General features: G+C 43.1%; 1 protein-coding gene across 1 annotated transcript; it reads right to left on the reverse strand.

Annotated features, from left to right (window-relative positions):
• Positions 1-253: 253 nt before the first annotated feature.
• On the reverse strand, positions 254-24,585 carry LOC135520402 (tRNA (guanine(10)-N2)-methyltransferase homolog). Its single transcript, XM_064945949.1, has 13 exons — positions 24,349-24,585; positions 24,079-24,144; positions 22,970-23,043; positions 22,736-22,817; positions 22,550-22,642; positions 22,245-22,379; positions 21,794-21,950; positions 21,603-21,683; positions 20,894-21,058; positions 20,623-20,704; positions 20,293-20,427; positions 12,212-12,332; positions 254-782 (listed from the first exon to the last, which is right to left on the reverse strand). Exons 1-13 carry the CDS (start codon positions 24,424-24,426, stop codon positions 630-632), a joined length of 1,422 nt encoding a protein of 473 aa, XP_064802021.1. The 5' UTR covers positions 24,427-24,585; the 3' UTR covers positions 254-629.
• Between the last annotated feature and the right edge of the window lie 77 nt (positions 24,586-24,662).

The raw sequence follows: 24,662 nt of genomic DNA on the forward strand, positions 1-24,662 counted from the left end.
TGTGTGAAACAAGTTTGTCCCTTGTCTCATCTGGAATCTTGCAGGGATAATATCAAACTGTTATCTAAATGCCCTCTGGTACATGGATACAGCTGCCTGAAAGTAAAGCCCTTTAACAGTTCTTGGGACACTTAGAGCCCTCTTGAATCAAGTCTGATAATGTGCTTGCTGGGATAAGACAAAAAATAACACAGAAAGATGTAGAACATTGAGAGCCCTTAAATCACCTGCCTCCAATAAATAAAGAAATACATATTTTAAAATGGTGTTTATTCGTTCACAATTCACACTTACTACACAAAGGGCAATAAACATCAAACAATAAAAAACATATTTGAATAGAAAATGAGACATTTAAAACAGGGAGCCCTATGTCCCCAAGGAGTCCATTGTAAACCATAGGCAGGTGTCAGCCCAATCCTAAATGGACCCCTAGAACCTTCACCTAATGCTCTTGTGCAGATCTGTGAGGATTCTATTTGTATATGCAATATGGTGAAACTTTCACCTAGCCTATCAAACAGCAAGGTGGAGTTATTACCATATCGATTGCACCGGTGTAATCCTCTCCACAATTGCATACTGGCTTAGGGGTCCATTTGGAATTGGGCCATCCTGTGATCCTTACATTACTCCCCACCGTTGGTGGCCATCTTGTTGGTCTCCTCCTTTCCTGTCAATGTCCTCTTGCTGATGCCGCTGAAGTACTTTTCCCTGAAGGCGTTGTGGCCTTGGTACGGGCTAAAGTGAGGGTCTGACAGGTGGGCCAGCGCATCTGTCTCCTATAGAGAGAGAAAAGACAATTTAGCCCCATATACCAACAGAAAGTTCTTAGTACAATTATACCTCTTAAATTTGCGAAAAAAGTGTGAGGGTTTACCTTCACAAAGCAGAAACAATTCACCTACAACATCGGTTCAGTAAACAAATTTAGCGTCATAAAAATGCCTTTGAACACAGGTGAAGGAAGAAAGAAATCAGATGATATCAGACCTCTGCCAGGTATCCCATTAAACTAACCAAACAACCACAGGATAAAATTCTCACCTTGTTTTTCACCTTGCCGTCACAAGCTCAGTGTAACAATAATAAAAATGTTAGCAGAGTGTTAAGTTCTTCATATTGTCCTGGTTAGGGCTTTGGCCAGGTCGTTAGGCAGTGTTTGGCAGGCCAGCAGGCAAGAATGTGCCGGGGTGGACAGAAAGTTGGATGGAGCGAGAGGGATGGTGAGAGGGATGAGGAGTAATGAGGTGTCGGGGATGCAGAGTGCTAGAAGGGATGACTCCACAGCTGGCCTGCCATTCGTCAACACAACCTCTCTCTGTCGGCCCTGGTTACCACTGCCAGGCAACCTGTCATGGACCTAGAGATAGTTTCCTTCAGTCTCCACCACATCCAAGAGCTTAAAGAGCAATCCCAGATATGAAGCTCCTAATACTTCCTTAGAGCAGGGTATTCAATAACCACGGAGGTCAACGTTTTCCAGGTTATATTTTCTACCCGGTAATCATTGATAGGCCTAGAATTCACACACATGTCCCAAATATGAACATTTCCCAACACAACCATACACCAAACCACTCAACACAGAATATAAAAGCTCAGCAACTAACTTCAAAGTGCTCAGTGGTAGGAGTTAAAAACACAAACATCACTTCTGAATGGAAGCAGTTAAATTCACACAAACTGACACTGCAAACTCTCTCAAACACACACACACACAACCACAACCAACGCTGCTGTCCCATGACAGAGACATTGAACCACTGGACACTTCCCTTTTCCCACTGAGTATTTAAATACTATATTCCCATCATAGCTCATTCTAATAATTCTACTACTGTACTTTGTATTTAGTGACTGTTTATACCCACAGCATATCTTATTTACATAATGGATTATTGACATAGCTCACTAATATATTTACTGCTGTAAACATTATTATTAGTACATAGTGTAAATTGTTCCAGTGTATACATACAGTGCCTTCGGAAAGTATTCAGACCCCTTGAGTTTTCCCAACTTTGTTACGTTACAGCCTTATTCTAAAATGTTTTTTATGTATTTATTTATCCTCATCAATCTACACACAATGTCCCATAATAACAAAGCAGAAACATTTTTTTTAAATTTGTGCAAATTTACATAAATACTTTATTTAAGTATTCAGACCCATTGCGATGAGACTTGAAATTGAGCTCAGGTGCATCCTGTTTCCATTGATCATCCTTGAGATGTTGCTACAACTTGGAGTCCACCTGCGCTATATTCAATTGATGGGACATGATTTGGAAAGGCACAGACGTCTATATAAGGTCCCACAGTTGACAGTGCATGTCGGAGCATAAACCAAGCCATGTGAAAAAGTATTTAGTCAGCCACCAATTGTGCAAGTTCTCCCACTTAAAAAGATGAGAGGCCTGTAATTTTCATCATATGTACACTTCAACTATGACAGACAAAATGAGGGAAAAAAATCCAGAAAATCACATTGTAGGATTTTTAATGAATTTAATTGCAAATGGTGGTGGAAAATAAGTATTTGGTCAATAGCAAAAGTTTATCTCAATACTTTGTTATATACCCTTTGTTGGTAATGACAGAGGTCAAATGTTTTCTGTAATTCTTCACAAGGTTTTCACACACTGTTGCTGGTATTTTGGCCCATTCCTCCATGTAGATCTCCTCTAGAGCAGTGATGTTTTGGGGCTGTTGCTGGGCAACACGGACTTTCAACTCCCTCCAAAGATTTTCTGTTTTGGTTGAGATCTGGAGACTGGCTAGGCCATTCCAGGACCTTGAAAGGCTTCTTACGAAGCCACTCCTTCGTTGCCCGGGCAGTGTGTTTGGGATCATTGTCATGCTGAAAGACCCAGCCACGTTTCATCTTCAATGCCCTTGCTGATGGAAGGAGGTTTTCACTCAAAATCTCACGATACATGGCCCCATTCATTCTTTCCTTTACACGGATCAGTCGTCCTGGTCCCTTTGCAGAAAAACAGCCCCAAAGCATGATGTTTCCACCCCCATGCTTCACAGTAGGTATGGTGTTCTTTGGATGCAACTCAGCATTCTTTGTCCTCCAAACACAACAAGTTGAGTTTTTACCAAAAAGTTATATTTTGGTGTCATCTGACCATATGACATTCTCACAATCTTCTTCTTCTAAATGCTCTCTAGCAAACGTCAGACGGGCCTGGACATGTACTGGCTTAAGCAGGGGGACACGTCTGGCACTGCAGGATTTGAGTCCCTGGCGGCATAGTGGGTTACTGATGGTAGGCTTTGTTAATTTGGTCCCAGCTCTCTGCAGGTCATTCACTAGGTCCCCCCGGGTGGTTCTGGGATTTTTACTCACCGTTATTGTGATCATTCTGACCCCACGGGGTGAGATCTTGTGTGGAGCCCCAGATCGAGGGAGATTATCAGTGGTCTTGTATGTCTTCCATTTCCTAATAATTGCTCCCACAGTTGATTTCTTCAAACCAAGCTGCTTACCTATTGCAGATTCAGTCTTCCCAGCCTGGTGCAGGTCTACAATTTTGTTTCTGGTGTCCTTTGACAGCTCTTTGGTCTTGGCCATAGCGGAGTTTGGAGTGTGACTGTTTGAGGTTGTGGACAGGTGTCTTTTATACTAATAACAAGTTAAAACAGGTGCCATTAATACAGGTAACGAGTGGAGGACAGAGGAGCCTCTTAAAGAACAAGTTACAGGTCTGTGAGAGCCAGAAATCTTGCTTGTTTGTTGGTGACCAAATACTTATTTTCCACCATAATTTGCAAATAAATTCATTAAAAATCCTACAATGTGATTTTCTGGATTTTTTTTCTCATTTTGTCTGTCTCTCTCATCTTTTTAAGTGGGAGAACTTGCACAATTGGTGGCTGACTAAATACTTTTTTGCCCCACTGTATATAGCTCTATGGACAGTTCCTTGGACTTTATGGTATAGTTTCTGCTCTGGCATACACCGTCAACAGCGCAGCATTTTATGAACAGGTTTTTCTTTCTAAATCATGTATAAATAATAGAATTGACCACAGGTGGACTCAAGTTGTAGTGACATCAACGATGTTCAAAGTAAATTGGATGCACCTGGGCTCAATTTGGAGTGTCTTAGGAAAGGGATGGATACACCTACTCAAAATATTTTTACTATTTTCTACATTGTAGAATAATAGTAAAGACATCAAAACTAGGAAATAACACATGGAATCATAAAGTAACCAAAAAGAAAAGTGTGTTAAACAAATAAATATATATTTTATATTGAAATTCTTCGAGGTAGCTACCATTTACCTTGATAGCTTTGCACAATCTTGGCATTCTCTCAACCAGCTTCACCTGGAATGCTTTTCAAACAATCTTGAAGGAGTTCCCACGTGTTGAGCACTTGTTGGCTGCTTTTCCTACATTTTGCAGTCCAACTCATCCCAAACCAGGTCGGGTGATTGTTGAGGACAGGTCATCTGATGCAGCTCTCCATCACGGCTGGGTAGCCTAGTGGTTAGAGCGTTGGACTAGTAACCGGAAGGTTGTGCAACCCCCGAGCTGACAAGGTAGCTGACAAGGTACAAATCTGTCGTTCTGCCCCTGAACAGGCAGTTAACCCCCAGGCCGTCATTGAAAATAAGAATGTGTTCTTAACTGACTTGCCTGGTTAAATAAAGGTAAAATAAAAAAATTAAAAAAATAAATTTAAAACTGCTTCTTGGTCAAATAGCCCTTACACAGCCTGGAGGTGTGTTGGGTCATTGTCCTGTTGAAAAACAAATGATAGTCCGACGAAGCACAAACCAGATGGGATGGCATATCGCTGCAGAATGCGGTGGTAGCCATGCTGACTAAGTGTGCCTTGAATTCTAAATAAATCACTGACAGTGTCACTGGCAGAGCACACCCATACCATCACACCTTCACGGTGGGAACCACACATGCGGAGATCATACTCAGCAGCTCACAAAGACACAGCGGCTGGAACCAAAAATCTGAAATTTGGACTCATCAGACCAAAAGTACAGATTTTCACCGGTCTAATGTCCATTGCTTGTATTTCTTGGACCAAGCAAGTATTTTCTTCTTGTTAGTGTCCTTTAATAGTGGTTTATTTTCAGCAATTCAATTCACACAGTCTCCTCTGAACAGTTGATGTTGAGATGTGTCTGTTACTTGAACGCTGTGAAGCATTTATTTGAGCTGCAATTTCTGAGGCTGGTAACAACTAAGGAACAGATCCTCCACAGCAGAGTAACTCTAGTTCTTCCTTTCCTGTGGCGGTCCTCATGAGAGCCAGTTTCATCATAGTGCTTGATGGTTTTTGCGACTGCACTTTAAGAAACTTTCAAAGTTCTTCAAATGTTATGGATTGACTGACCTTCATGCCTTAATAATGATGGACTCTCGTAATGATGGACACTCGTTTCTATTTGCTTATTTGAGCTGTTAATTCACTTAATTCAAATACATTCCAGGTGACTGACTTCATGCTTGTTGAGAGAATGCCAAGAGTGTGCAAAGCTGTCATCAAGTCAAAGGGTGGCTACTTTGAAGAATAGAATAGCTCATATATATATATATATATATATATATATATATAAAAATCGATTTAATCCATTTTGAATTCAGGCTGTAACAACAAAATATGGAATAAGTCAAGGGGTACGAATACTTTAACGGAACTGTATCTATATATAGTAGCATGCTATGAGATATGTTCCAGGTTTGGGGCACTGGGAGTCAGAGACAGATTCCAGAGTGTGTGTTTGTGTGTGTGTGTGTGTGTGTGCGGTGATTCACGCAGGGCTTTCCTTTATGGGAACAATTTGGTGTTTTGAAGTGAAGAGGTTGTCAAATCCAAAGATGGATTATTTTCCATAAAATGTGTGATTAAGTCATTTAAGTGCTGTATATAAAAAAAGCCAATCATAGCCAGATGCTGAGGTTAACTGCAGACCTCGAGAGAAGCACCATCGACATCCCCCTTAACTGTAACTGTGTTGTATTGCACGTGAACATTTAAAGAACACACAGAGACAACTCATAGTAAACATTTAAAAAAGAAACGTCCTCTCACTGTCAACTGCATTTATTTTCAGCAAACTTAACATGTTGAATCTAGTTATGTTCATACAAATATTTACACAACTGAGACATAAACTGAACAAGTTCCACAGACATGTGACAAACAGAAATTGAATAATGTGTCCCTGAACAAAGGGGGGATCAAAATCAAAAGTAACAGTCAGTATCTGGTGTGGCCAGCCGGCTGCATTAAGTACTTCAGCGCATCTCCTCCTCATGGACTGCACCAGATTTGCCAATTCTTACTGTGAGACGTTACCCCACTCTTCCACCAAGGCACCCGCAAGTTCCCGGACATTTCTGGGGGGAATGGCCCTAGCCCTCACCATCCGATCCAACAGGTCCTGACGTACTCAATGGGATTGAGATCAGGGCTCTTTGCTGGCCATTGCAGAACACTGACATTCCTGTCTTGCAGGAAATCACGCACAGAACGAGCAATATTGCATTGTCATGCTGGAGAGTCATGTCAGGATGAGCCTGCAGGAAGGGTACCACATGAGGGAGGAGGATGTCTTCCCTGTAACGCACAGTGTTGAGATTGCCTGCAATGACAACAAGCTCAGTCCGATGATGCTGTGACACACCGCCCCAGACCACGTCGGACCCTCCACCTCCAAATTGATTCCTCTCCAGAGTACAAGCATCGGTGTAATGCTCATTCCTTCAACGATAAACGCAAATCCGACCATCACCCCTGGTAAGACAATACTACGACTCGTCAGTGAAGAGCACTTTTTGCCAGTCCTGTCTGGTCCAGCAACGGTGGGTTTGTGCCCATAGGCGACAATGTTGCCGGTGATGTCTGGTGAGGACCTGCCTTACAACAGGCTTACAAGCCCTCAGTCCAGCCTCTCTCAGCCTACTGCGGACAGTCTGAGCACTGATGGAGGGATTGTGCGCTCCTGGTGTAACTCGGGCAGTTGTTGCATCCTGTTCCTGTCCCGCAGGTGTAATGTTCGGATTTATCGATCCTGTGTAGGTGTTGTTACACGTGGTCTGCCACTTCGAGGATGATCAGCTGTCCATCCTGTCTCCCTGTAGAGATGTCTTAGGCGTCTCACAGTACAGACATTGTAATTTATTGCCCTGGCCACATCTGCAGTCCTCATGCCTCCTTGCAGCATGCCTAAGGCACGTTCACGCAGGTGAGCATGGACCCAGGGCATCTTTCTTTTGGTTTTTCCAGAGTCAGTAGAAAGGCCTCTTTAGTGTCCTAAGTTTTCATAACTGTGACCTTAATTGCCTACCGTCTGTAAGCTGTTAGTGTCTTAACGACCGTTTCACAGGTGCATGTTAATTAACTTCTTTGGGACTGGGGGGCAGTATTGAGTAGCTTGTATAAAAAGGTACCCAGAGTAAACTGCCTGCTCCTCAGGCGCAAAAGCTAGAATATGCACATAATAGTAGATTTGGATAGAAAACACTGAAGTTTCTAAAACTGTTTGAATGATGTCTGCGAGTATAACAGAACTCATATGGCAGGCAAAAACCTGAGAAAGAATCCAACCAGGAAGTGGGTAATCTGAGGTTTGTAGTTTTTCAAGTCATTGTTTATCAAATATACAGTGTCTATGGGGTCATATTGCACTTCCTAAGGCTTCCACTAGATGTCAACAGTCTTTAGAACTTTGTTTCAGGCTTCTACTGTGGAAAAGGAGAGAATGAGAGCTGTTTGAGCCAGAGGTCTGGCAGAACGCCATGAGCTGATCACGCATGCGCGCCCGTGAGAGGTAGCTGCGTTCCATTGCATTTCTAAAGGAATTCTCCGGGTTGGAACATTATTGAAGATTTATGATAAAGACATCCTAATGATTTATTCTATACATCGTTTGACATGTTTCTACGAAATGTAATAGAACTTTTTGACATTTCGTCTGAACAAGTGATCACGCATTATGCATTTGGATTACTTGGCTACAAAAAACTCATTATATAAATCTGCTAACTCTGCAGAAGGCGACAGGAAAACTTAAACACAAAACAGAATTCAACATATTCAAGCTTTATATTTTGAAGCTTGTTGAATAGGAATGTAAACTCATACGTACAAATGCAATCATCAAAACAATTGTATGGTAGTACATTGTATTGGGAACTGGGATTCCTGGGAGTGCATTCCGATCAAGATCATGAAAGGTTAGTGAATATTTATAACGCTATTTCTGACACCTCTCCTTCTTCGGAACATGGCTGGATGTTTTTCCTGTGACTAGCGCTGACTTAACATAATCGCAAGGTGTGCTTTCGCCGTAAAGCTTTTTTGAAATCTGACACAGCGGTTGCATTAAGGAAAAGTTTATCTATATTTCCATTCATAACACTTGCATCTTTTATCAATGTTTATTAACTGTTTATTAGCTAACTGCTAGCCCCTGCTAACTGCTTGCCTGCTAACCCGGTCTGCTAACTGCTAGCTCGTTTAGCCGCGGCCTACTAACTGTTAGCAGTCTGAATTTGTCTGAATCACCGTGTCCCCAGTCAGCACAACCACTCACTGGACCCATATGTTCACTTGGCTACGCATGCCTCTCTCTAATATCAATATGCCTCGTCCATTACTGTCCTGGTTAGTGATGACTGTTTTATTTCACTGTAGAGCCTCTAGCCCTGCTCAATATGCCTTAACCAACCATGTTGTTCCACCTCCTACATATGCGATGACATCACCTGGTTTAAACGTCTCTACAGACTATATCTCGCTCATCATTACGCAATGCCTAGGTTTACCTCCAATGTACTCACGTCCTACCTTACCTTTGTCTGTACACTATGCCTTGAATCTACGCTATCATGCCCATAAACCTGCTGCTTTTACTCTCTGTTCCGAACGTGCTAGATGGAAACAGTTCGTATAGCATTTAGCCGTACCCTTATCCTACTTCTCCTCTGGTGATGTAGAGGTTAATCCAGGTCCTGCAGTGCCTAGCTCCACTCCCACTCCCCAGGTGCTCTCATTTGTTGACTTCTGTAACCGTAAAAGCCTTGGTTTCATGCATGTTAACATTAGAAGCCTTCTCTCGAAGTTTGTTTTACTCACTGCTTTAGCACACTCTGCCAACCCGGATGTCTTAGCCGTGTCTGAAACCTGGCTTAGGAAAACCACCAAAAACCAGGTACAACCCTAAATCCGTAAACAAGAACACCCTCATAGCTAGAGCATCCAACTTTCCCTCTAAATACAACTCTGCTGTCTTCAACCAGGATCTCAGCGATCACTGCCTCATTGCATGCATCCGTGATGGGCCAGCGATCAAACGACCACCACTCATCACTGTCAAACGCTCCCTAAAACACATCAGCGAGCAGGCCTTTCTAATCGACCTGACCCTACTATTCTGGAAGGACATTGACCTCATCCAGTCAGTAGATGATGCCTGGCTATTCTTTATAAGTGCCTTCCTCACCATCTTAAATAAGCATTATCCATTCAAAAAATGCATATCTAAGAACAGATGAAGCACTAGGTTCACTCCAGACTTAACTGCCCTTGACCAGCACAAAAACATCCTGTGGCGTTCTGCATTAGCATCGAATATCCCCCGCCATATGGAACTTTTCAGGGAAGTCAGGAACCAATATACTCAGTCAGTTAGCAAAGCTAAGGCTAGCTTTTTCAAACAGAAATTTGCATCCTGTAGCACCAATTTCAAAATGTTTTGGGACACTGTAAAGTCCTTGGAGAATAAGAGCACCTCCTCCCAGCTGCCCACAGGCTAGGAAGCACTGTCACCACCGATAAATGTACGATAATCGAGAATTTCAATAAGCATTTTTCTATGACTGGCCATGCTTTCCACCTGGCTACCCCTACCCCGGCCAACAGCTCTGCACCCCCGCAGAAACTTGACAAAGCACCCCCTCCCCCTCTCCTTCACTCAAATCAAGATAGCTGATGTTCTGAAAGAGCTGCAAAATCTGGATCCCTGTAAATCGGCTGGGCTAGACAATCTGGACTCTCTCTTCCTAAAATTATCCGCCAAAATTGTTGCAACTAGCCTATTAAACCTCTCTTTCGTATCGTCTGCGATCCCTAAAGATTGGAAAGCTGCCCCAGTCATCCCCCTCTTTAAAGGGGGAGATACTCTAAACCCAAACTGTTACAGACCTATATCCATCCTGCCCTGCCTTTCTAAAATCTTCGAAAGCCAAGTTAACAAACAGATCACCGACCATTTCGAATCCCACCGTACCTTCTCCACTATGCAATCTGGTTTCCGAGCTGGTAAAGGGTGCACCTCAGCCACGCTCAAGGTCCCAAATGATATAACAGCCATAGATAAAAGAGTACTGTGCAGCCGTCCTCATCGACCTGGCCGAGGCTTTCGACTCTGTCAATGAACCTCATTCTTATCGGCAGACTCAATAGCCTTGATTTCTTAAATGACTGCCTTGCCTGGTTCACTAACTACTTCTCAGATAGAGTTCAGTGTGTCAAATCGGAGGGCCTGTTGTCCGGACCTCTGGCAGTCTCTATGGGGGTGCCACAGGGTTCAATTCTTGGGCTCTTGCTGGTGGTGATTCTCTGATCCACCTCAACGCAGACGATACCACTCTGTATACATCTGGCCCTTTCTCGGACACTGTGTTAAACCTCCAAACGAGCTTCAATGCCATACAACACTCCTTCCGTGGCCTCCAACTGCTCTAAAATGCTAGTTAAACTAAATGCATGCTCTTCAACCAATTGTTTCCCGCACCTGCCTCCCTGCCCAGCATCACTACTCTGGACGGTTCTGACTTAGAATATGTGGACAACTACAAATACCTAGGTGTCTGGTTAGACTGTAAACTCTCCTTCCAAACTCACATTAAACATCTCCAATCCAAAATTAAATCTAGAATCGGCTTCCTATTTTGCAACAAAGCCTCCTTCACTCATGCTGCCAAACAGACCCTCGTAAAACTGACTATCCTACCGATCCTTGACTTCAGCAAAGTCATTTTTAAAATAGTCTCCAACACTCTATTCAGCAAACTGGATGTAGTCTATCACAGTGCCATCCGTTTTGTCACCAAAGCCCCATATACTACCCACCACTGCGACCTGTATGCTCTCGTTGGCTGGCCCTCGCTACATATTCGTCGCCAAACCCACTGGCTCCAGGTCATCTGTAAGTCTTTGCTAGGTAAAGCACCGCCTTATCTCAGCTCACTGATCCCCATATTAACACCAACCCATAGCACGCGCTCCAGCAGGTATATCTCACTGGTCATCCCCAAAGCCAACACTATTGCAATAATTACTGAAACTGGAGACTTATATCTCCCTCACTAATTTAAACATCAGCTGTCAGAGCAGCTTATCGATCACTGTACATAGCCCATCTGTGAATAGCACACCCAAGTACCTCATCCCCATACTGTTATTTTTTTGTTGTTGCTCTTTTGCAGCCCAGTATCTCTACTTGCACATCATCATCTGCACATCTATCACTCCAGTGTTAATGTTAAATTGTAATTATTTTGCCACTATGGCCTATTTATTGCCTTACCTCCCTAACCTTACTACATTTGCACACACTGTACATAGATTTTTCTATTGTGTTATTGACTGTACGTTTGTTCATCCCATGTGTAACCCTGTGTTGCTGTTTTTGTCACACTGCTTTGCTTAATCTTGGCCAGGTCGCAGTTGTAAATGAGAACTTGTTCTCAACTGGCCTACCTGGTTAAATAAAAGGTGAAATAAATTGAATAAAAGTGTTATGGTTCATTGAACAAGCATGGGAAACGGTGTTTAAACCCTTTACAATGAAGATCTGTGAAGTTATTTGGATTTTTACAAAATTATCTTTTTAAGATGGGGTCCTGAAAAAGGGAAGTTTCTTTTTTTCTGAGTTTATGTGCATGCTCGTACATAAAAACACGGCACAAACATATTCAGTGGCACACGTAATTCATAGTAAGCGCCACACGAAAACCTACAATTATATGGTGTTGCAATCATATTCACAAAGGGATCCATCTACCTTTTCGAAGTGGGTGACGTTCCACTCAAATGCATACACACGCTCGTAACAGCAGTCAGATGCACACACACAGGGTAGTACAAAAGGAAAAGCACACACACACACGGATGGGCGGAGAGACAGACACATACAGATGGAAGCACAGACAGACACCCACCTCTGGTTCCTTGATCTTCTCCATGGTGATGAGACGTCTGGAGGTGTGGCTGGAAAGGGTCTGTTCACAGTTACTGACCAGTCTGAGACAGGCATTCAGGGGCACCATCTCTTCACAGTACCTACAAACACAGACACACTCTACTGGTGAATCATTATGGTTGAGTACATTTTTAAACAGCTGGTCCTGTACTGTAAAGCATGAACCAGCAAGTCTAAAGGGTTGATGGGTCCAAATTATCCTCCAAACCACAATATCTGCATCTCACCATACACTCCTCCCTCCCTCTCGCTACCCTCTTTCCTGCTCCCAACTCTAGACCATTTCTCTCTCAGCTCCAGGCCTTTACTGACCATGTCATGATCTGACTGAAGTGGACAAAAGCCACTGTGAAAAAGATTAGATTAGATTTAAGATATCGGGAAAAACGTAGTCTTGTTAGGAGTGCTGTGTGTGTATGCACGTGTGTGTTCGTGCGCATGTCGGCCAAGCACCACAGCTAAAGCTGTCCAGGGCAAGGTACTGTATTTATTAGGATCCCCATTAGCTAGGGTCAAAGTTGAAGCTACTCTTCATGGGGTCCATGAAACTTGACATTAATCGACCATTACAGATGAAGGACAGAACTACAGAACTACTCCCCTGCTGATTTTGTACGTTTGCACACTGACAAAGAAATGATCAGTCTATAATTTTAATGGTAGGTTTATTTGAACAGTGAGAGACAGAATAACAACAAAAGAATCCATAAAAACGCATGTCAAAAATGTTATAAATTGTTTTGCATTTGCATTTTAATGCAAGTACCAGCTTCTGATCCTAACCACAGATCCTAAACACTAGATATAATCTCACAAAATGTGGAACCACCTGTGTCCTTGGTTCTCCCGTTTGACGTCAATACTATTCATAATAATAATGTGATTAATAGATGCTATTGATTGCAAGTGCCTGTGTGTCAGCACTGTGACCAAAGCAAGGCATTCCTTCTACCTGCCAATCACATCTTATTACTGGGTAGCTAGACCTTCCATATGGGCCGTTTGGATGGTAGACTAACACACTGCACTATACCTTAGTTAACACTTTAAGGGCGGTAGAATGTAACACACTGCACTATACCTTAGTTAACAGTTTATGGGCAGTAGAATGTAACACTGCACTATACCTTAGTTAACAGTTTATGTGCAGTAGAATGTAACACAGCAATTGTTTGGTTTAGTTCATTTCTATGCACTAGACAGGGCGAAGGACGTAAGTTCCTATGAATAGTATTGACGTCAAACTGGAGAACCAAGGACACGGGTGGTTCCTAATTTTGTGAGATTCTTGCTAGTGTTTACAGAACAACTGGTTCTGAGAGATTAGGATCAGGAGCTGCAGTTGTAACAGTAAGCAACTAACTAAATGGATGACTGCAGTGTAGCCGTTATTATGAGTACAGGTAGATTACGAGAGTGTTTGTTTGCATATGTAGCACTTTCTCCTACCAGCACCACACTGACACTGGGCCAGATTTTCACCCTACTGTTTGTCTCCTGGGTTGCCATGGCCACTGTGGAATACAGGCCTCTAATGTATTGTGGATGGTGTGTGTGTGCATGTGCGCACAAGCTTCGGTGAGCACCCTGAACAAAGCGGGCGTTAATTCTTCCTGCCAATCACCTCTTATTACTGGGTAGCTGCATTGGCCGTTTCATTTAAAAGATGGGTGGGGCTGGGCCTTTCACTTTCAATACAGCTTTTTCCATCCTCAGACAAAGAGTTGAAACCTCTGTGCAGATGCTTCTAAGCAGCACAGGAGGCTGCTGAGGGGAGAACGGCTCATAATAATGGCTGGAATGCAGTGAATGGAATGGCATCAAACACATCAAATCAAAATGCATGTCACATGCGCCGAATACAATAGGTATAGGTAGATCTTACAGTGAAGTGTTTACTTACAAGCCCTTAGCCAACAATGCAGTATATAAAAAATATATAAAAATACCCCCCCAAAAATAAGAAATAAAAGTAACAAATAATTAAAGAGCAGCAGTAAAATAACATTAGCGAGGCTATACACAGGGGGCACTGGCACAGAATCAATGGAAACCGTGCGTTTGATGTATTTGATACGATTCAAATAATTCCACTCCAGCCATTACTACGAGCCTGTCCTCCCCAATTAAGGTGCCACCAACCTCATGTGATAGGCAGGCAGACTAGGGGTCAAGTTAGAGGCAATTTAAGCCCAGTAGGCTGAGGTGCAGTAGACGAGCCCACATCGTCTGCCTTTATTTCCAGGTCAGGGCTCTATACTGATTTTTTATTTTTTTGGACAAGGGGCATGTGTGCGCCTAAGTTCAAAAATGTAGGAGCACACAAAGAAATTTAGAAGCACAATGAAATATATTTGACGTAACAAGCCGTTTCCTTTGTAGCAATGGTGCAAGGGTGACGGTCATGAATCTACTCCGTGTATTCTCCATGGCACTTAGGGGCTGCCGCACAGTGAATCCTTGCAACAATTATCTTCTTTTAAAAAAACATTTAATTGTCACTCTGGTGCTCCAAATAAAAATGTCAGGTCACACAGCAAAATATTTAGGCGCATATGCAAGTAAAATGGTTGCACTGTACAGCCCTAATGGTATACTGAAGGTCAGAGACACGGGCATTAAGCACAAGGATCTGTCTCTCAGTAAGGCAGCAGCAGGAGTGTTGTAGACAAAAGGAAGTTGATAACCCGGTAAAACCAACTATGGGGATTCAAACCCCATCAGCTTCCTGTTAGCTTTGCACTCTGCTTCATTAGCGCTGTCTGGCTTATGACTTTAATCCATAGAGAATGATAGAAACCTCTAGTGACCAAAAGGCTATTTTAGCATGGGCAGCGGCATTGAGGGCTTCCACCATGCTTCGGCCATTTTAAAGTAGTCAACTCGGTGGCGATTCCTATGGGTTGTAGCCTCCATGGCGCTGCCCATGCTGTCTCAGATGCCATAATAGCACAGATATAACGATGAGTCCTCTATCTATCTCTATGCTTTAGCCTCAGAGATAAATGGGTCTGGTCCCTGCCAAGGCGCTGCGGCAGAGGAAATGGTAACAGACCCCACCGCGACTGGAAAAGTTTTGAGCTAGTTCAAACTTAAACACAGCATCAGAGGGGGGAGAAAGAGAGTGACTAATGAGCTTGAAAAGCCACAGAGTTAATTGAAACACTGAAAGCCAGCTGAGGCACGGGGCAAGGCAGTGCTCGTCATGACAACGGAGGAAATGTTTTAATTGGCCGGCTTGGGGGACCTCATCACTCAGGCCTGTGACCAGTGTTAGGGGACCCCGTATTGGCCTGCGTCTGGTCCGACCCCGGCCCAACACAACAGTAACACAACACAGCAAATATTTTTTTCCTACAGCAGCTGCACTGCAACACCCCTGTGACACCAGTGTTTACAAACAAGCATGTTGCTACACAGTCATGTCCCCTTGGACCATTTAGTCACCCTGTTCTATGTCAAAGGTCCACTGCAGTAACAGTCATTGGTGAATGGCGACATCTAGTGGTGTAGTTTATCTCGCTCTCTCAGGACAGACTTCAGACCACCTAAATCTAACCAGCTTAGACATCTCCTATTAATGTTTCAACAGTGTTGAACAGATCAGGACCTGGAGACAGGCTGTGTTTGGTCAGTGTTAGCCAATCAGCATGTCTGGCCTCATGGGTTTATTTTGGCACTCTGCCCTGAATGATACAGGGTCAGGAACTGCTAGGGGCTACACACCCGGAGTGAGGAGCAGAGCAGAGCACAGGCACACACAGAGGCACACAGTCAGTCAGACAGAGGCACACAGACACAAACACACACTCTCTCTCTCTCTCTCAACCACCACTGCTAAGGGCTGTAGCCCTCTCTCCCTTTCCTTGTCTTATCCAGTCAGTGTGGGGAACTCCAGTGTGTGTGTCACAGACAGTCAGGGGGAACTGCTGGAGGTGAGCGTGAGGTGTTATAGAAACATCACAGGTCTGTGGTGTATGGTCTGGTCTCATCTTCCTGATGCTCAAACCCTGCCCTGTAATCAGTGGCCAGGAGTCCCATGGCCCAGGGGCCTGTATCCTGTCCACACAGGAAACCAGCTGTATGGAACAATACACCCAATATACCTCAGGACACCTGCACACTGACCAGAACACCACTAACCCCAGGCCTGAAGACTTTATGGGACAGAGAATGAGATGTACTGATGGGAATAAACACCTGGTCCTGACAGAGAATATGATGCTTATGAGGGGAAGAGGTGCAGGGAGAAAAGCATGTATATACACTAGAATGCTTCGTTAAGCAGATCTAGTACAGTAGCAACACTTCATCAGGGTGAAGGCTAAATCACCAGTGTGACTGTTGCCCTCTAGTGTATTTTTTAATTATTTTAATGTCACCTTTTATTTAACCAGGTAGGCCTGTTGAAAACAAGATCTCATTTACAACTGCGACCTGGCCAAGATAAAGCAAAGCAGTGCGACAAAAACAGCAACACAGAATTACATACAGTCAATAACACAATAGAAAAATCTATGTACAGTGTGTGCAGATGTAGAAGAGTAGGGAGGTAAGGCAATAAATAGGCCATTGTGGCTAAATAATTACAATTTAGCATTAACACTGGAGAGATAGATGTGCGGACTAGAGGTCGACCGATTATGATTTTTTTACGCAGATACCGATTATTGGAGGACCAAAAAAGCCGATACCAATTAATCGGCCAATTTAATAAAATAAAAAAATCTTTGTAATAATGACAATTACAACAATACTGAATTAACACATATTTTAACTTAATATAATACAGCAATAAAATAAATTTTGCCTCAAGTAGATAATGAAACGTTCAATTTGGTTTAAATAATGCAAAAACAAAGTGTTGGAGAAGAACCAGGGCTCGAACCAGCAACACAACGACACCACATCACAACAGCCACCACATCAAAGCAGCGTTACCCATGCAGAGCAAGGGAAACAACCACCCCAAGGCTCAGAGCGAGGGAAGTTTGAAACGCTATTAGCCCGCGCTAACTGGCCAGCCATTTCACTTTGGTCACACCAGCCTCATCTCGGGAGTTGATAGGTTTGGAGTCATAAACAGCGCAATGCTTGATGCACAACGAAGAGCTGCTGGCAAAACGCATGAAAGGGCTGTTTGAATGAATGTTTAGCACCTGCTTCTGCCTACCACCGCTCAGTCAGATACTTGTATGCACAGTCAGATTATATGCAACACAGGACACGCTAGATAATATCTAGTAATACCATCAACCATGTGTAGTTAACTATTGATTATGATTGTTAACTGTAAGGTTGCAAGATTGCATCCAATGAGCTGACAAGGTGAAAATCTGTCTTTCTGCCCCTGAACGAGGCAGTTAACCCACCGTTCCTGGGCCGTAATTGAAAATAAGAATGTTTTCTTAACTGACTTGCCTAGTTAAATAAAGATTAAATAAAGGTGTAAAAATTGTTATGACAACTTGAAATCGGCCCTAATAAAAATCGGCCATTCCGATTAATCGGTCGACCTCTAGTGCAGACTATGTACAAGTAGAGATACTGGGGTGCAAAAGAGCAAGAGGATAAGTAACAATATGGGGATGAGGCAGTTGGGTGTGCCATTTATAGATGGGCTATGTACAGGTACTGTGATTGGTAAGCAGCACTGACAGCTAATGCTTAAAGTTAGAGAAGGAGATATGAGACTCCAGCTTCAGCAAAAAAAAATTTACAATTCGTTTCAGTCATTTGCAGCAGAGAACTGGAAGGAAAGGTGGCCAAAGTAAGTGTTGGCTTTGGGGGTGACCAGTAAATATACCTGCTGGAGCGTGTGTTACGGGTGGGTTTTGCTATGGTGACCAGTGAGCTGAAATAAGCCGGGCTTTACCAAGCATAGACTTAAAGATGACCTGGAGCCAGTGGGTTTGGTAATGAAAATGTAGTGAGGGCCAGCCAAAGATATCATACAGGTCGCAGTGGAAGGTAGTATATGGGGCTTTGGTGACAAAAGGGATGGCATTGTGATAAACTACATCCAGTTTGCTGAGTAGCGTGTTGATGGCTACTTCGTAAATTACTTCACCGAAGTCAAGGATCGGTAGGATAGTCAGTTTTACGAGGGTAGGTTTGGCAGCATGAGTGAAGGAGGCTTTGCTGCGAAATAGGAAGCAGATTCTAATTTTGATTTTGGATTGGAGATGCTTAATTTGAGTCTGGAAGGAGAGTTTACAGTCTAACCAGACACCCTGATATTTGTAGTTGTCCACATATTCTAAGTCAGAACCTTCCAGAGTAGTGATGCTAGGCGGGCGGGCAGGTACGGGCAGCAATCGGTTGAAGAGCATGCATTTAGGATTACTTGCATTTAAAAGCAGTTGGAGGCCTCGGAAGGAGTGTTATGGCATTGAAGCTCGTTTGGAGGTTTGTTAGCAGTGTCCAAGGGAGGGACGGATGTATACAGAATGGTGTCGTCTGCGTAGAGGTGGATCAGAGAATCACCAGCAGCAAGACCAACATCATTGATATATAGTGAGAAAAGAGGCAGCCCGAGAATTGAACCCTGTGGCACACCCACAGAGACTGCCAGAAGTCCGGACAACTGGCCCTCCATTTTGACACACTGAACTCTGTCTGCGAAGTAGTTGGTGAACCAGGCGAGGCAGTCATTTGAGAAGCCAAGGCTATTGAGTCTACCGATAAGAATGCAGTGATTGACAGAGTTGAAAGCCTTGGCCAGGTCGATGAAGACAGCTGCACAGTACTGTCTTTTATCTACGGTGGTTATGATATTGTGTAGGACCTTGAGCATGGCTGAGGTGCACCCATGTCCAGCTCGGAAACCAGATTGCATAGTGGAGAAGGTACGGTGGGATTCGAAATGGTCGGTGATCTGTTTGTTAACTTGGCTATCGAAGATTTTAGAAAGGCAGGGCAGGATGGATATAGGTCTTTAACTTGACCGAGGACCCATTACGCACGCAGGCAATGAGGCAATGATCGCTGAAATCCTGGTTGAAGACAGCAGAGGTGTACTTAGAGGACAAGTTGGACAGGATGATATCTAAGAGGCTGCCCATGGTTACGGATTTAGGGTTGTACCTGGTAGGTTCCTTGATAATTTGTATGAGATTGAGGGCATCTAGCTTAGATTGTAGGACGGCTGGGGTGTTAAGGGCAGAGCTGGGGGCTGAAGGGGGTCTATAACAAGCGGCAACAGTGAGAGACTTGTTTCTGGAGAGGTGGATTTTTAAAAGTAGAAGCTTGAATTGTTTGGGCACAGACCTGGATAGTATAACATCCTGAAGAGTTCTATCTCTGCAGAAAATTGCAACTCCACCCCCTTTGTAGTTCAATCTTGTCGGAAAATGTTATAGTTAAGGATGGAAATTTCAGGATTTTTGGTGTCCTTCCTAAGCCAGGATTCAGACATGGCTAGGACATCCGGGTTGGTGGAGTGTGCTAAAGCAGTGAATGAAAGCATGAAACAAACTTAGGGAAGAGGCTTCTAATGTTAACATGCATGAAACCACGGCTTTTACGGTTACAGAAGTCAAGAAATGAGAGCGCCTGGGGAATTGGAGAGACTAGGTGCTGCAGGGCCAGGGTTAACATCTTCTGTTCCTCTGGTGATATAGAGGAGTAGGATAAGGTCTAACAGGGTAAAGGGAAAAAATAACAGCATTTATCAGCAGGAAAAACAGCTGACTGGTGAGGTTGACCATGTGTGCAATAAGGTCTTATCAAATGCTGTTTGTATCTATTCGACATCACAACAGTTGATGACAGTGCTATTTGGTTTACACATAGAGAAGAGGGAGACTGTGTAGACGATACATCTGTGAGCTCAAACCCATGTAAACACCATGACGATACATTAGACTGAACAACACCAGATGTGAATATTTGACAAATTCAAACTAAAGAGTTTAACAGGAAGTGCTGTATCCAGGGACCACAGATGGATATTAACCATGTACCTGTATGTAGATAACTCTGGTGCAATACTGGGGTTGTTGTGAATGGTCCCTGACAAATAAACACGTCAATACTCACTCTGGCCTGTAGATTGGTAGCCAGTAGACTAGCCGCCCCCCGATGACCAGGTGGTGAGCTGAGAAGTTTAACAGGTCAGTGAAGATGTCACTCAGGTGGTAGGCCATGGAAACGGGGACATGGATGTCTCCAACACTGGATGAAAGATAAAGAGTCAGTTACTGCAGTGAAGATGCCTTTACACAGATTTAACATCATCCGAGAGGACTTTCTATATCTCTAGTGTATCTATTGCTTGCTTGCAAGTTTTATAGGCCGTCTTTTTCAAAACTGAGCAAATATACAAAGCACTATAAACAACACAGACTCAAGAGGAAGATGAAGACATACTAGTCTTCAGATGGCTTCACACTGTTTACACTGTCCTTCTGAGAGCCTGTTCTCCTGGTTGACTCCCGAATCCCATACGGGGCTGACAATTAAACAAACACAAAAATGAAAGACAAGAAATTTGAACAGACTTAAATCCGAACAAATCACAAAGAATGTGGACTTCAACAGACTAAGACGTTTTACTCGTGTATGACTATACAAGAGACATTACTGGATGGAGGACCCTACATGGGAAGAGAACACACAGAGCTCGAGGATAAGAACGTACGGTCAGTGATGATGGCGTCAAAGAGCTCTCCGTCCCTCCAGATAGGCTTGGAGGCGTCAGACACAAGGACGTCCACATACAGCTTCTCTGAGCCGTACTGACGCAGGTTGGCTCTGATGTTCTCATCTGGACCCCTCCACTTCTGGTTCTTACGACTCGCTTTGCCTGAAAAATAAACCAAAATACTATTATACAGCAATGCACTGGGTTGTAATTTGGGCCGGGACGATACCAGTATCGCGATACTCCTTAGTATCGTGGCAAGGAAACAAAACACGAAGTGGATTTAACTTCTTTAGGAAAACAGCCCTAATGTTGGAAAAATTATATTGTCATCCAGATTCATATTTATTTATTTTCCAAGCTATAGCACACAATATTTTACATGCACACAGGTGTAAAAGGACCAGTAGAGTTTGATCTACTTCTTGATTTCTTTGCCATGTAAAAAATAGAGATTGTGGTTATCGTCCCGGTCCTAGTTGTAATCACATCACATATCAAGTGTTAGGCCTATAAGACAGTACAATTGGATTTGAGCATGAATATGAGCACAGGAAAAATTTAAGTATTTAAACAGATGATAGAAAGAGCCAACCAACATAATGTTCATCATATAAATGGATTAACTTGCTTGCCAAAGCACAAGATGTTTAGCTCTGGGTTCCAAAGTAAGAGGAAGTAAACAAGGACATTTCTAGTATATTACCTATCCCATGGATGGTGTTGTAATCAATATCTGTTCCACAGACATATGCACCAAAATGAGAGCATGCAACCAGGAGGCTACCTGAGAGAGAGAAAAAATATGCAATAAGCACAGACTAGCCTTGGGTTCAGCTAAATGCAGTGTATTTCTGCAAGTGTCAGTTCAAAGACCAAAAGTAACTTTTCTCTTACCAGTCCCAACGAAAGGGTCGTAGACCAGGTCGTAAGCTTTGACCCTAGCATGGTTGGCCATGATAAAAGACAACCCAGCATCCATACTGGTGTTACCTATGAAGTGCCTGTTCTTCACACTGTGAGAGCGAATCAACTCACGCTGGCCATCTGCAATCTAAGGAACAAACAGTTGATAAGACAAGATCAAATATAGGCTTACCTTTATCACTAAATGAAACAGTGCTTCTCAACCTGGTACCTGGCTTATACACGGGGGACTTGGGAAGACTCATAAGGACATAGGCCTCATAATAAGTTTCACAAGAGGGAATACTTCAGGCAGACCAAAATGTGATTGGCAACCAAAGAAGGTTAACAACCCCTGCGGTAAATAACATTAATGAGTTACAGTAATTACTAATTTGTATAATGACACAGAAATTAAGGAGCACACAGCATACTGACTCACCCATCTCCCAAAGTAGATGTAGAGAGGCTCGTCTGGGATGTTGTTAGGGTCAGTTCCATAGTCCTCCAACAGACAGAAGATGTGTTTAGGGTTCCTTAGATTGACCCTTCCCTCGAAGGAGAGATATTCCATTGCCTTGGGGGAGGAAGACCACAGGGTAACTTGTCCAGGTGTCATGGTGCATACTGCATATCAGTGCCTCCCTTTAACACAATAGTGCAGTACAAAAGGTAGAGTAAATGGACTTTTCTGGCCTCAATCTTAAATACAAATTACTGGGACCAAGTCAAGTGTATCATACTCACATCTATCTTCTTAATTCTATCTTCGAACTCTAGAGTCTTGTTGAAAGTGTAGACATTGATTTTGTATGTGGAGTCTTTTTGTAGGAAGGGTGACTGTTGGGAGAGGAAAATGTACACACATTAGATACTCCACATTAGTGGAGTAGTTTGCCCTTTATTTAGATAGTAATGTAATTTCTCACAAACCATGTTCTCTGTTGGATATTTCGAGAGTGAGGTCCTGAGTTCAATGTGTGTTCTGCCATGACCCCACAGCTCAAATGCAGACCTAGGTGATAAACAAATAACCACAAAAAGGTCATTACAATTACTGTGACATTCAAGTTGAGAATCACCTCAGAAGAGAAGGGTGATGAGCAATGCTGCAGTACCCATCTAACTCTTTTCATTGCAACTCCATTGTTGATCTGTCTCACTTACTTTGCACAAACAGTTCTGGCCATGATGCTGTTGACATCTTCCTCTGACAAGCCATTCAGGCGCCAGAATGGAGACTGGGGAGAAGAATAGCAGATTTTAGGATTTGAGTAGCCTATGCAACTTCTCCCTTCATTATGGGCCGGCAAAGGATTATTGGTGTCTCTGAGGGGTCTTTGGCCTGGTTTACTAACTACCTCTCTCATAGAGTGCAGTGTATAAAGTCAGAAAATCTGCTGTCTCAGCCACTGCCTGTCACCAAGGGAGCACCCCAAGGCTCAATCCTCTTCCCAATTTACATCAACAACATAGCTCAGGCAATAGGAAGCCCTCGTATTCATTTATATGCAGATTAATTTTGTGTTAAATGCTCTACAACAAAGCTTTCTCAGTGTCCAACAGGCTTTCCCTACTCTTAACCTTGTGCTAAACACCTCCAAAACAAAGGTCATGAGGTTTGGTAAGAAGAATTCACACCCGCCGCAAGACCCACTGGTGGATGCTTATTTATAAAACCCTCACTCCCCCCTATCTACTGCAGCCCTCATCCTCCACATACAACACCTGTTCTGCCAGTCACATTCTGTTAAAGGTTCCCAAATCACACACATCCCTGGGTCGCTCCTCTTTTCAGTTTGCTGCAGCTAGCAACTGGAATGAGCTGCAACAAACACTCAAACTGGACAGTTTTTTCTCTATCTCTTCATTCAAAGACTCAATCATGGACACTCTTACTGACAGGTGTGGCTGCTTTGTGTGATGAATTGATGTCTCTACCTTCTTGCCCTCTGTGCTGTTGTCTGTGCCCAATAATGTTTGTACCATGTTGTGTTGTCATGCGTTGTTGCCTTGCTATATTGTTGTTGTCTTAGGTCTCTCTTTATGTTGTGTCTCTTGTTGTGATGTGTGTTTTGGCCTATATTTATATTGTATTTATTTTTAATCCCAGGACTCCGTACCTGCAGGAGACCTTTTGCCTTTTGGTAGGCCGTCATTGTAAATAAGAATTTGTTCTTAACTGACTTTCCTAGTTAAATAATGGTCAAATAAAATGTTAAAAATTGGTATGTCTATCAGGCAAATAATACATATGGACACTTAACTTATTTTACCTTTTCTTTGAAGTTTTCACCTGGATCAAACGGTTTGCCACTGAGGGACAGCAGCGCCCTAATCTCCTGTAATGTTACGATGTACAAGAAATAAAATCAGAACATTTCTGAAGAATTCAAACATGACAGCTTGCAGCTTGTAACGTTACTAGCTTAGCAAGCTAATGTATGGGGAGAAATGCCGTAATGAGACACCCAGATCTTTAGAGATGGAGAGAAATAACACAACATGTACAGTTTGACAGAGAGGTACGACATTGACATGCATACCGGTAGCCTGAAGTCAACATTGTCGTGGGCCAAATGTATCAAATATTGTAGGCATGTTCTGCTACAGTGGATCGCCATGTTCGCGTTCCCACACAAAATACATCCGGCTAGAAACCGCCTCCCCGCGAATAGTAGTTCCTGTCAGTTCCAAAAATAAATACCACTTTACCAGCAATGAATATGCATTGCATGTATTTTGGCAACGCAAAATTAAAAAGAGTATGTTTCAGTTTTGTCATTAACGTCCAAATAATTGTGTGCTTATTATTCTGTATAGCTGCTACATAACTGCTTCATAAATTAGGGTGAATCAT

Source organism: Oncorhynchus masou, chromosome 29 (genome assembly GCF_036934945.1).
Source record: "Oncorhynchus masou masou isolate Uvic2021 chromosome 29, UVic_Omas_1.1, whole genome shotgun sequence".
Classification (NCBI taxonomy): domain Eukaryota; kingdom Metazoa; phylum Chordata; class Actinopteri; order Salmoniformes; family Salmonidae; genus Oncorhynchus; species Oncorhynchus masou.